This window comes from Scyliorhinus canicula, chromosome 3 (assembly GCF_902713615.1).
Source record: "Scyliorhinus canicula chromosome 3, sScyCan1.1, whole genome shotgun sequence".
NCBI lineage: Eukaryota > Metazoa > Chordata > Chondrichthyes > Carcharhiniformes > Scyliorhinidae > Scyliorhinus > Scyliorhinus canicula.
The window spans coordinates 98880760-98895039 of NC_052148.1; the positions used below are offsets into that span (position 1 = coordinate 98880760).

At 47.0% G+C, this 14280-nt stretch overlaps 1 protein-coding gene across 12 annotated transcripts in view; it reads right to left on the bottom strand.

Moving 5' to 3' along the window:
* Positions 1-14280, bottom strand: part of pde4d (phosphodiesterase 4D, cAMP-specific) — a 1491178-nt gene that overhangs the window by 202972 nt on the left and 1273926 nt on the right. For all 12 annotated transcript variants that reach the window (XM_038790967.1, XM_038790972.1, XM_038790969.1 and 9 more), the window contains one exon: positions 1264-1300. In XM_038790967.1, the coding sequence (XP_038646895.1) occupies positions 1264-1300 (37 nt within the window). The remainder of the gene's footprint in view (positions 1-1263; positions 1301-14280) is intronic.

Genomic DNA, 14280 nt, shown 5'->3' on the forward strand with positions numbered 1-14280 from the left:
AGACAGCTAGTCTCACTCTAATTTGCTCTCCCATGCTATTGGGATCTAACCACTTCGCCTTGGAGACCTCAGGCGAGCACCATTCAGTGTTAGTTTCCACAACAGGAGCTCTTCAGTGCAGGAAATGGGACTAAGTGCAGCCTCGGCAAGTGGTTCCCCGCTGTGGCCCGAAACACAACCAGAGTCCCGGTAGATAGCATGGTGTTTCTTGGCGCTGTGAGCTAAACATGCTCGTTACAGGACTCTGTTCCTATTCGGTTAGATAACGCCTTGCATATCTAATGCACATTCCATGGAGGCAACCTTGTTCTTTTTTACAACAGCTCCACTTTAGACCGTCAACTCACAACAGAAAGCGTATTTGATTCTTCAGCTACTTTTGTCTGTGTAATACAGAAACATAGAAGATAAGTGCAGGAGGAGGCCATTCGTCACGATCATGGCTGATCGTCCAACTCAATAGCCTAATCCTGCTGTCTCCCCAAAACTCTTTATCCCATTCGCCTCAAGTGCTATATCCAGCCGTCTCTTGAATGAATTCAATGTTTTGGCCTCAGCTACTATCTGTGGTAATGAATTCCACAGGCTCACCACTCTCTGGGTGAAGAAATGTCTCCTCATCTCTGTCCTAAATGGTCCACCCCGAATCCTCAGACTGTGACCCCTGGTTCTGGACACACCCACCATCGGGAACAACCTCCCTCCATCCTGTTAGAATTTTATAAGTCTCTATGAGATCCCCCCTCATTTGTCTGGATTCCAGCAAAAATCTCATACGTCAGTCCCGCCATCCCCAGTATCAGTCTGGTAAACCTTCGCTGCACATCCTCGAGAGCAAGAACATTCTTCCTCAGAAAAGGGAGACCAAAACTGCACACAATAGAGGTGTGGCCTCACCAAGGCCCTGTATAATTGCAACAACACATTCCTGCTTCTGTACTCAAAACAGTTAATGTTTGTCATGTATATAGAGTAGTAAACCCACATAATATTGTAATTTACAAAAATAAGTACAAGCATCAAGAATTTGGTTCTTTTAACTACACAGATAAACATGTGATGTTCAGTAAATTTTCCTATGACAAACTGAAGCCTCAAGTAGGAAATATTGTCTGTTGCCCCTCAATAGAGTATTCAAATAAAACATATTCCCTGCAATACACACAACTCACTGAAGGTGCTTCTTCATTAGCTCCTAAAGACAGCTTTATAAACTGAATCAGCTCATTAACTTGAACCTGTGTGAAACATTATGCATCTTACCTGTGCAAAGGGGGTCACTATCAGGTCATCTCCATGGCTGAAAAATATGAATAGATTAATCATTATAATTGATATTTTATGAAAGTAGATTCCAGCTGTTAAATAAAATTTGTGTTAAGCATAATTCCAAAGAACAGTTATTAATTTAAAACATTTCCACTTCTCCATGAAAGATTGTGTGTGAAATATGAATTAATAAACACACCTGGCATCTGAACAACAGTGTCACCAATTTTGAAGAGTTTTGCGTGGGGAACCATGAACTCAGTTGAGGGGCTGATGTTTTCATCAATGCAGTAAATCTTTATACATGCTTCAATGATTCTTCATAGAGAAAGGTACAATGCTGAGATTGCAATGTCCAGAAGTCTATATCAAATAAGCATCGCTATTCTGATCATTTTAATGCATGTTTAAATACTGATATTAAAACTGCATTTAAAAGGGTCGTACAAGATGAATAAGCCTTAATGTGCCAGAGTATCAAAGTGGCAAATCATACCAGCTTATTCTACAAATGTATGACTTGCAAGATTTATTTTGCAACAATATTATCCTTTAAAGTAGATCATAATATTACTTGATTTTTTTCTCTTTTATGAATATTTTGTTTGTAAATCTTTGCTTAATAAAAATACTTAGGAATGAAAGCAAAAACAGAAAATACTCGACAATCGCAGCAGGCCTGACAGCATCTGTGGAGAGAGACAGGAGCTAACATTTCGAGTCTGGATGCCTCTTAGTCAAAGCTGTTCTCTTCAAAGCTTTGTCAAAACTTTTCTTTTTTTGGTTCAGATTACAGCACTCGCGGTAATTTGTTTTTATCTTAGGAATTAGAGTAATTTGCTTCAAACATTCAAATTGGTGGAAGAAAAGTAAGCATCACAGTGTGGCCTGGTGGTAATGCCACAGGGCTAGTAATCTAGAGACTGGGGCTAATCCTCTGGGGACAAATCCCACCATAGCAGCTAGTGGATTTTAAATTCAATGAATAAGATCTGGAATTCAAAAGCCAGCCTCAGTAAAGAGATTGTTGTTAAAAACCCATCTGCTCATTCATGTCCTTGAAGGAATGAAATCTACCCTCTGAAATGGCAAAGCATGCCATTCAGTTCGAAGGTAATTAGGGATGGACAATAAATACTGGCCTTGCCAGCAATGCCCATGGTCCATGAAAGAATAAATGTCACAGTTCTCTTTTGTCGAATTTTTTTCTTATTCGTTGATGGGACGGTGGGTGTCTCAGGCTGTGCCAGCATTTATTGCCCATCACTAATTGCCCTTCAATGGGCAGTTAAGAATCAACTACATTGATTTAAAAAAAATTTAGAGTACCCAATTCATTTTTTCCAATTAAGGACAATTTTGCGTAGTCAATCCACTGACCCTGGACCTCGGCGCCATGAGGCAGCAATGCTAACCACTGCACTACTGTGCTGTCCATCAACTACATTGATGTGGGTCTGGGGTCACATGTAGGCCAGACCAGGTAAGGATGACAGATTTCCTTCCCTGAAGGATATTAGTGAACTAGATAGGTCTTCCCAACAATCGGCAGTGGTTTCATGGTCATTAGACTTTTAATTTCACCATCTGCCGTGGCAGGACTTGAACCTGGGTCCCCAGAGCATTACTCTGGTTTACTAGTCCAGTGACAGTATCACTACGCCACCGCCTCCCCATAAATTATTATTTTGTAGGTTTTTTGTGTTTTTATGGTAGAGATGGTGGCCAGAAAAAGTCTGACAATCCCCATTTCTTTAATATGAAACATTCACAAATGCTACACGACACCCTGTTCTAGGTCACAACATTGTTTCAATATTAAATGTTCTTTTCTTCAGAAGTTCTATCCAAGACAATGCGTGAAGGATCCTGAGAATCAATTAAGGTATTACAAACCACAGCTGCCAATTTTTAAGAACACAGTGGTGTTTTTATGCCTGCAAAATCTGATTTTTGGATGAGTGAATAATGTGATTGATGTAAAATGAATCATCAAACCATGTTTGAAAGTTGGCATCAATGGAGTTCCTTTTTTCTTTCAAGCATTAGCTATGTATATAGGTTCATTCTGTACAAATTAATTTATTCAAAAGCTTCTTAATTGCATGCATTTCAAATTTTGGATATGCCTCTTAAATAATATTTAACATATTAAAACTGAAAGGGTTAGATGTAGATCGATGGCATAAGGCTAACATAGAACATTAACACTAGCATATGTCAGATAGGTCCAATGGCCTGTTTCTTTCCTATAAATTCTCTGTCATGTTATGGCCTCAAATTAATAGAAAGCTGCTGTGCTTACCACTGACCTTGAAGAAAGCTGCCTACAAAGATCTAGCAATCCTTGTGCCGTGAATTAAATTTTCCTTGCAATAGTTTGAATCTGATGCTAAATTGAGTGGATCTCCTGGTGTCCAGCAATGATGATGTCATCAAGTAGGAGAGGCAGTCTATCGTCTTGAAGAATTCTTACCCACAGACCAAGAAGTAAACTGCATTGAATTATTCACTTTGAATTACATTTTTATAATAGGTGAATGAATGCTTGCTACGGATTAAGGGAGAAGGTGAAAATGTTTTTAAAATGTATGGCGCGATTCAGTGACCCTGTTGTGCTGGGTGCGGATCCAGGCGTAACAGGTGAATTGCACACAGCCTCAAATTGGGCTCCGTACCAGGCACAAAACCTCGCATGAGTCAGTCAACATGCTCTGCCCAGCGCAATCTGGATCTTGCCCTCGCTGGGCGTAATCTAGATCTGAATATTTAAATGAGCATAATTGCTTATTTAAATACCTGGTTGCCGGATTCACTCAGAGCCCGGGACTCACCAGCTGCTCCTGGGAGAACTCACCAGGGCACCGATTTGTACTGATCCACACAAAGGTGACCCAGTCTAACGGCACCTGGGGGGGGTCATCCAGGTCATTGGGGACCCCTGGGTGGTCCAGGATAAGATGGGGTGGGACCCTGGAACACCTCCTGACACCTGGGCACCTTGGCATTGACAATTTGACACCCTGTTAGTTTTACCTGGGCACCCTGGCAGTGGCACCCTGGCTATGTCAGCGATCCAGGGTGCCGGGGCACTGGCAGGTTGCCAGGCTGGCAATGAAAGGATGCCCAAGTTCCAGGATGGCACTGCCAGGGTCCGGGCTCAAGGGGCAGCCTTCCAAATACAGGAGGGGGTGAGGTGCAGTTCCCGGGAGCCTCTCCAAGGTTGTGGGAGGAGGGGGCCAAAAACCTGACGTGGCTTCTTGTGGTAGACCGTATTATAGGTATTATGGTACCTGTGTTGGAGGTACTACTGTATTAGAGATACGTGGGTAAATTAATCCCTGTCTGCTGGCTCCGCCCAGTGGACAGTATAAAGAGGTGTTCATCCCCGGTTGCAGCTATTTTCTGTTACGAGCTACTGGGGAACACATATTGTCTAATTGATCGTGCATCAAATTATTAGACAAGATATTGAAAGGTGGAGCTCCTCATCAAGCTGGATTGTCTGCAACCACACGGCAAACGCTTCGGCCACCTTTGATCACTGGCTGGCTTGCTTCCAGAGCTACATCAGGATGTCCACAGACCCACCCACGGAGGACCAAAAGTTACAGATCCTCTACTCAAGGGTGCATCCCGAAATTTTTCCATTCATCAGGGACGCTCCTAACTACGCTAAAGCTACGGCACTGCTGAAAGGGCATTATATTCGCCTGGTGAACCAAGTATATGCTAGACATCTTCTGGCCACCAGACGCCAAATCCCGGGAGAATCCCTGGGCGACTTCTACCGCACCCTGCTAGCCCTCGGTAGGAACTGCGACTGTCGGCAAGTTTCGGCTACCGAGCACACTGACCACTTATTTCGGGACGCCTCCGTCACAGGCATGCTGTCCACACAGATCCACCAGCAGCTGTTAGAAGGAGATACACTAGATCTTAAGGAGGCTAGGAGACTCGCAAACTCTTTAGAGTTGGCCTCCTGTAATGCCCCCGGCAGCGCGGCACCCTCCTGAACAGCGTGGACCCCATGTACTTCCAACCTGACCTCATCCTCCAATTCACCGCAAGCCTGCACTGCGCAGCAGCAGGTCAACCCCAGGGGGCCCAGATGCTACTTTTGTGGGCAGACCAAACACCCCCGGCAACGCTGCCCGGCCCGATCAGCGACGTGCAAAGGATGCGGTAGGAAGGGGCACTTTGTGGCAGTATGCCAGGTCCGGTCGGCCGCCGCCGTCTTTGCACACCCCGTGGGCGTCTCGGTCCCGCCGCCATTCCCCCCCTCGCAAGCCATGTGAGGTCCGTGGGCGCCACCATCTTGTCCACCGACTGCCATGTGTGACCCATGGGGGTGGCCATCTTGGACGGCGCCGCAGGACCCCCACCCAACTGGCCGTTTATCGCCTGCTGCAACCTCCTTCACCGCTGTTCAACCCGGGGCCTCCCAGCATCTGCCGCATCTCGCCTCCATTACTCTGGACCAGTCTCGGCCATGGAACCACATGACTGTGACGACGACGGTGGAATTCAACGGGCACAAGATGTCCTGCCTTTTCGACTCCGGGAGCACGGAGAGCTTTGTTCACCCCACCACAGTAAGGCGCTGCTCCCTCATGGTACACCCCGTAAAGCAGAAAGTCTCCCTGGCCTCTAGATCCCATTCTGTGGAAATCCAGGGGTACTGCATTGCGAACCTCACTAGCCAGGGCATAGAGTTTAACAACTTCCGGCTCTACGTCCTCCCCCACCTCTGCGTTGCCGCACTCCTGGGCCTGGACTTCCAGTGCCACCTCCAGAGCCTGACTTTTAAATTCGGCGGACCCATACCCCCCTCACCATCTGCGGCCTCATGATCCTTAAGGTCAACTCGCCTTCCCTGTCTGCGAATCTCACCCTGGATTGCAAACCCGTCACTACCAGGAGCAGATGGTACAGTATCCAAGACAGGACCTTCATTAGGTCAGAAGTCCAACAGCTGCTGAAGGAAGGCATCATCGAGGCTAGCAACAACCCCTGGAGAACCCAAGTGGTAGTTGTAAAGACTGGGGATAAGCACAGGGTGGTCATTGACTACAGTCAAACCATAAATCGGTACACGCAGCTCAACGCGTACCCCCTGCTACGCATGTCTGATATGGTCAATCAGATTGCACAGTACCGGGTCTTCTCCACAGTGGACCTAAAGTCTGCCTACCACCAGCTCCCCATTCGCCCAGAGGCGGTATTCGAAGCAGTGTTCGAAGCAGATGGCCGCCTCTATCACTTCCTTAGGGTTCCCTTCGGCGTCACTAATGGGGTCTCGGTCTTCCAACGGGAGATGGACCGGATGGTTGACCGGTATGGATTGCGGGCCACATTCCCGTATCTAGATAATGTCACCATCTGCGGCCACAGCAGGACCACGACGCCAACCTCCACAAATTCCTCCATACCGCCAAACTCCTTAATCTCACTTATAACAAGGAGAAATGGGTGTTCAGCACCGATCACCTAGCCATCCTTGGCTACATAGTGCAGAATGGAGTAATAGGGCCCCACCCCAACCGCATGCGCCCCCTTATGGTGTTCCCTCTTCCGCACTGCCCCAAGGCCCTGAAACGATGCCTGGGGTTTTTCTCTTATTATGTCCAGTGGGTCCCCAATTACACGGACAAGGCCCGCCCACTAATCCAATCCACAGTTTTTCCTCTGTCGGCTGAGGCCTACCAGGCCTTCAACCGTATCAAGGCGGACATTGCAAAGGCTACGATGCATGCTGTTGATGAGTCCCTCCCCTTCCAGGTCGAGAGCAATGCATTGGACGTAGCTCTGGCGGCCAACCTCAACCAGGTGGGCAGGCCAGTGGCCTTCTTTTCCCACACCCTCCATGCCTCTGAAATCCGACACTCCTCTGTCGAAAAGGAGGCCCAGGCCATTGTAGAAGTTGTGCGGCATTGGAGGCATTACCTGGCCGGCAGGAGATTCACGCTCCTCACTGACCAACGGCCGGTTGCCTTCATGTTTTGTAATACGCAGCGGGGCAAGATAAAAAACGATAAGATCCTAAGGTGGAGGATCTCACCTACAATTATGAGATCTTGTATCATCCTGGGAAGCTCCACGAGCCTCCTGACACCCTATCCTGCGATACATGTGCCAGCGCACAAGTGGACCGACTCAGGACCCTATACAATGACCTCTGCCACCCGGGGGTTACCCGGTTCTTCCACTTCATCAAAACCCACAACCTGTCCTACTCCATAAACTGCCAAATCTGCGCAGAATGCAAGCCGCATTTCTACCGGCCAGATAAAGCACCTGGTGAAGGCCTCCCGCCCCTTTGAGCGCCTCAGTATAGACTTCAAAGGGCCCCTCCCCTCCACCGACTGCAACACGTACTTTCTGAATGTGGTCGATGAGTTCTTCCAGTTCCCCTTCGCCAGCCCCTGTCCCAACATGACTGCTGCCACCATCATTAAAGCCCTCCACTGTTCGGTTTCCCCTCCTAAATACACAGTGATAGGGGTTCCTCATTTATGAGTGACGAGCTGCGTCAATTCCTGCTCAGCAAGGGCATTGCCTTAAGCAGGACGACCAGCTACAATCTCCGGGGAAACGGACAGGTGGAGAGGGAGAACGGGACGGTCTGGAAGGCCGTTCTGCTGGCCCTAAGGTCCAGTAATCTCCCGGTCTCTCGCTGGCAGGAGATCCTCCCCGATGCACTCCATTCCATACGGTCACTCCCGTGTACCACAACTAATGAAATCCCCCATGAACGTCTTCTTGTTTTTAACAGGAAGTCCACCTCCGGACATCACTCCCAATGTGGCTGGCAGCTCCTGGACCCATCCTGCTCTGGAGTCGGAAATGCCTGAGTTGGCGCCTGCATCACCACCGAGACTGCGACGGCCGCAGATGACCATCAAGGCCCCCGATCGATTGATTTCTTCGTTGTAATTGTTACTGTGGTTGTCATTGTTACTGTTAAAGGCTATGCCACCATCCCCGCAGGCCTTTTTTTTCAACAGGGGTGAATGTGGTAGACCGTATTATATGTATTACAGTACCTGTGTTGGAGGTACTACTGTATTAGAGATACGTGGGTAAATCCCTGTCTGCTGGCTCAGCCCAGTGTATGGTATAAAGAGGTGTTCAGCCCTGGCTGCAGCCATTTTCTGTTATGAGCGGCTGGGGAATGCATCTTGTCTAATAAAGCTTTCGATTATTCTCTAATCTCACTTTCGCAATAATTGATCGTGCATCATTTCTGAAAGGGGGAGGGAAGATCATGGCTGCCAGACAAAATGACAGCTCGATCTGCGAGGACCCTTTCCTGCTGGCGAGCTTCAGCTCGGCATCAGGAAGTCCCTCTAAGTGCGACCTCGGTGGGCAGAAACTCCCCTGAGGCCAAATGAAATGATAAAGTTCCGATGGATAGCGGGATGTTTCTTGGCACTGTAGCCGTCGGGAAACATCCTGCTAAATGTGTCGTTCAACGGACTTTAACTACAGTCTGCTGAATCATGCTCATGATTTATAAAATTACAATCCGGAGAAAGTTTACCTTCCTAAATAGTTTGTTCAGTGACAGTGAGTCTGTTTCGCAGTTATTCTGAACTTTGTATGGTGTTAAAACGCAGTTACACCTCACTAACCTTTTCAATGTGAGTGTAACAGGAAAAGTTTTTGTCAGCTCAGTCTGGGGGACCGTGCCCTGTGGCACAGCAGAAAGTTGCTGAGGGCAACTTCTGGATTTTTGCATTTAATTATGTCATAATATACACCAGTATATCATGGTGCAGACACACACTGATAGACATACACTAGGACCAATCAACATGCACAAACACCACAGCCAATCACCAGTTAGAACACATGCACTATAAAGACAGAGGGCATCACTTTTCCCGCTCATTCTGGATGCTGCCTCTCAGAAGCACAAGAGCTCATCAAGTACAGTACAGACTCACACCACGTGCTGAGTGATTCAACTGGTTCGGCCAGGCACAGGTCTCTAGTTAAACTAGCATCATCTAAACCCACAGTTACAGTATGTCTAGTATTTTATAAGAGTTAATAAAATAGTGTTGAACCTTCTTCAGTGTTGGTGGCATATGAAATGAAATGGAAATCGCTTATTGTCACAAGTAGGCTTCAAATGAAGTTACTGCGAAAAAGCCCCTAGTCGCCACATTCCGGCGCCTGTTCGGGGAGGCTGGTACGGGAATTGAACCCGCGGTGCTGGCCTGCCTTGGTCTGCTTTCAAAGCCAGCGATTTAGCCCTGTGCTAAACAAGCCCCTTCTGCTTCACAAGTCCACAGTGCCCAACACTTCAAATTACTCACGCACAGACTCCAGAAGTTGCTGCCAGTTCCAGAGGTGTAACAATGGTGAACACTGGTAGTCTCACTGTAATTTCTACCACAAGATGCAGGCCAGTGTAATGCACATATGCTTTCTCAATGGTTTTCTTCCAGATGGCTTGGCAACACAATGTCACATTCATGACACCTGAATGTTAGCAAGGGACAACCTTGACCTTTGATTTAATACCACAGTGTTTCACTTCTGTTCTCAAAATACTGGTGGACTCGAGCTGGACCAGCTCATGTTGGCATTTTCCTAACAAGCTGTGGCAGTAGCTCCTGCACAGAATAAAGTATGCGATGATACAACGCGTCGATAATCACAGTGAATCACACAGATGTCATCTGTGTGCATGATGTCAGGTTTCAACAATATGTATGCCTCTTGCATTAGTATCAGATCCCAGCTGAATGGTTGTTCTCTATATTTTAACACTTGTACTATCTCCAACAGACTTGTCAGAACTGCCATTCTACTCTCTCTGATCATTTGTGCCATGCTCAGAATAGGTAAGGAGTTGAAAATCGCGGCTGCATTATCTTTGTCTCGGGCAACAAACGATAAACTGACACATTACACACATCTTTGACTGGTGAGAGATCCCACGGAGGTATTTTTCTATTCCACTCTGAAAATTGATAAATGGCTGCATCACAAGTACGTGTGATGACTCCAGTGAAGAAGAATGTGATCCAAACAAACTTTATTCTAAACACAGTCTGGGCCAAAAGAGGCACTGTGACTTTGAGTAACGGTTATTACCGTTTCAGTAAACTTGGGAAGGAAAAAGGATCAAAACATGCAACCCAGAAAATTGCACTTCCTTCTAGTCATTAACTCCAGAAACACATTTTCATGAATGCTGTCGATATTTTGCGTTTTCAAATCAAAATGAAAAGAAAAAGTTAGTTATTGTTGCTATTTATTTCCAAAACAATGGTGATAGTTACATATACCATGGGACATCATTGTTTCCACTGAAAATACATGCAACAAAAATTGCTTTGACTGTGTTGTGGTGACATGATTCCTATTAGGCAAGGTGCCTTGAACAAAAATGTGTCCCTGTAAAAAATAACGGAGCTAAAATTTATATTCCAGGCAATATTACATCTGCTGCAAGGCAGCTACCAGCTAACACTGTGGAGGGGTGGGCGGGGTTCAATGCTGCCATCTTTCCACCCCTTATTGAATGTTATTGAATAGTGCAGCAGGCTAAAGCCTTCTTTTTTTATGTTCAAGAGGTGTATAGTTATTAGTCTGAAGTCAGTTGTGGACTAACTCAGAATCCATAATTTGAGTAAATTAGTGAGTATTTAAAATTACAATGGCTCATAAAAAGATAGCCAGCTTAGATCTGCTCACATGATGAGTGGTGCAACTGAATTCAATAGATGAATTTGAATAATAAATCTTGTAATTTGTGCAATGACCATGAAAGCTGTGAAAAGCCTAACTGGTTTATTAATGGGTGGAGTTCTCCCATGCACCCGGCAGTGGGTTCAAAGCAGGCAGGAGAGGGGTAAAATTCAGTGGGAGTCCAATAATTGGTTTTACACCAGCATGAATTTCCCGCAGTATCTTCTGCTGGTGCCCGCCAGGGTGCAACAGTAAACCACTGGAGGCATGAAACTGACTTTCGTCTCGCTAATGGGATGCAGATGAAGATCTGACCAGAATCATCCCCCCCCCCCCCAACTCTGGTTCTCTGCGACACCAGCGGGAAAACACGCTGGTCCACAACATGACTGGAACTTTGTCACATGCGGTGGTTGTAACCCCCACAACTATGTCCGGGGCTGACTTTGGAGTTTGGGGTAGAGGCTGCCCCATCGTTGGGAGGGGAAACAGTAGCTTTAATATATTACACAGTACATCATGCATGATTATACAGACTTGCGATCCAATCAGCTTAAAGAGAAAAATGCAAAAAGAAAGCAGGAAGCAGTTCCTCAAACAATATCACTGAACTTCACTGTCAGTGTACAGGGCAACTCCAGTGTACAGGGTAATTCCAGTGTACAGGGCTACCCCAGTGTACAGGGCAATTCCAGTGCACAGGACAACTCCAGTGTACAGGGCAACTCCAGTGTACAAGGCAATTCCAGTGCACAGGACAACTCCAGTGTACAGGGCAACTCCAGTGTACAGGGCAACTCCAGTGTACAGGGCTACCCCAGTGTACAGGGCAATTCCAGTGCACAGGGCAACTCGTGTACAGGGCAATTCCAGTGCACAGGACAACTCCAGTGTACAGGGCAACTCCAGTGTACAGGGCAACTCCAGTGTACAGGGCAACTCCAGTGTACAGGGCAACTCCAGTGTACAAGGCAATTCCAGTGCACAGGACAACTCCAGTGTACAGGGCAACTCCAGTGTACAGGGCAACTCCAGTGTACAGGGCTACCCCAGTGTACAGGGCAATTCCAGTGTACAGGGCAACTCCAGTGTACAGGGCAATTCCAGTGCACAGGGCAACTCCAGTGTACAGGGCTACCCCAGTGTACAGGGAAATTCCAGTGCACAGGGCAACTCCAGTGTACAGGGCTACCCCAGTGTACAGGGAAATTCCAGTGCACAGGACAACTCCAGTGTACAGGGCAACTCCAGTGTACAGGGCAATTCCAGTGCACAGGGCAACTCCAGTGTACAGGGCTACCCCAGTGTACAGGGAAATTCCAGTGCACAGGGCAACTCCAGTGTACAGGGCTTCTTACTTAACACAACTCCTTGTGATCTTTTCAGGAGTGAGTGAATTAAGACAGATTTCAGAACACATACCTTTTATATCACGTTGATTCCATTTATGATATTCTGTACCCTTGAATTGATTTCTGCTTACATTAGTTTTACAAAACCATGGAGCTTTTCCACATTTATTTAGGCCAATGTAAAAATATTTGTGTTTCAATTTTGATGCTGAAATGCTGTGATGTCATCCAAAGCATGAAAGTGATGCAGTGATAGGTTGACAATGCAGCTCTCCTCCACAGCAATCATGCTTTTACTTGCAAAGAAATGTATAGAACAGATATGTATCTGTATTATCTCCCAGTACTGTAATACATTCAAATCCTGGAACCAGTATGTCACAGACTGAATCACACATCAGTTGATTATGACATCACTGGCTCCTTCCACCTGAAAAAAGTCCCTCCTTTTACATAGCTCTGATAAGACTTATTTAATGTTTTATGACACTGCTATACACTAATATATGTGTGTTGATATAAATAAATGTTGCCACAGCCCCAGTGGACCACAAGCTGCTTTCCTCTTTGACAGCTAATTGGTGGTGAGTTAACTTGAGATGCAAAGTTTATTAAAAACAAAATTCCAATTAAGGGGCAGTTCAGCGTGGCCAATCCACCTACGCTGTATATCTTTGGGTTGTGGGGTGAGACCCAAGCAGGCACGGGGAGAATGTGCAAACTCCACATGGACAGTGACCCGGGGCTGGGATTGAACCTGGGTCCTCGGTGCCATTGTGCCACCCTGCCGCCCATGCAAGGGGCAAGGCTGAGAAGGTGGAGCCTTCATGAATAACCTCAGCTGGTATGGGAATTGAACCCATGTTGTTGGTTTAGCTCTGCATCACGAACCACCGTTCTGCCAACTGGGTGTTTGCTAATGGCATTCAACATGAGTGAAGTTATGTGAGGTCCCCAAAAAACAAAAGCAATGGCCGCAATCTAACGAAAAATCAAGTCCCATTTTGGGCAGGATTAGCGGGGTCAATCCCAGCACTGTAGTGGTGGGGATAGAACTCTATTATTTTTTCAGGCATCAGCAAAGGCCGCATCCAGTTGCATTTCCTACACTGAGCAGCTCCTCTCCGCCTGCCGTGATCTCCAGACCCCCCCTCCCCCCCCAACAGCCCAAATCACATGTTTGGTGGTCTCTGAGCCCCTCTGCAGACCACCTCAACCCCAGGGGATCCCAGGGCCCAAGCCCCAGCGTGGGCAGAATGCCAATTGGCACTGCCAGCTTGGCAGTGTCACCTGGGCACCTTGGTAGTGCCAGGCTGGCACCTAAGTGGCACTGCCAAGGTACTGAGGTGGCATTGCCAGGGTGCCAAGCTGACAGTACCATTGTGTTCAGGTGACAGTGCCAGGGTGCCACCCTGCCCAAAGGTCAACCACCCGGGGGTTTCCGATCGCCTGGGAGACCCTCCCTGCCCCAAGTACCATTTCACCTGGTCTCCGTTTGTGGGACCAGTGTTAAACGATGCCCGGCTGGGGTCTCCTCGGCGAGGCTGGTAGATCCCTGGTGCTGGTTAGATCTGTAATCGACATAGATAGTATGTATGATATATGTATAAATTTATAGTACCCAATTATTTTTTCTCCAATTGTGGTGAATGAGATTCACACGGTGTTATAAGTTACCAATGTCACTCTGTTCCCATTGTATATATGTACCGAAATTGTAAGTGCAGTTGCACTACCTGACCACCAGGGGGAGTAGCTCTGGGAGTACTCGAGAGTTTGTACTGGGCTCCCCCCTTGGCTCCTCCCAGAACTCCTCCCCCTGGAGCTGCTGTATAAAGATCCGTGCCACAGGGCCAGCCAGCCAGTTCATCGAAAGTTCAACGGCTAACAGGCTGGCTCTGTTGTAAGTATATTAAAACCGCTATTCTAATCCTACAAGCACATGTCCGTAGAA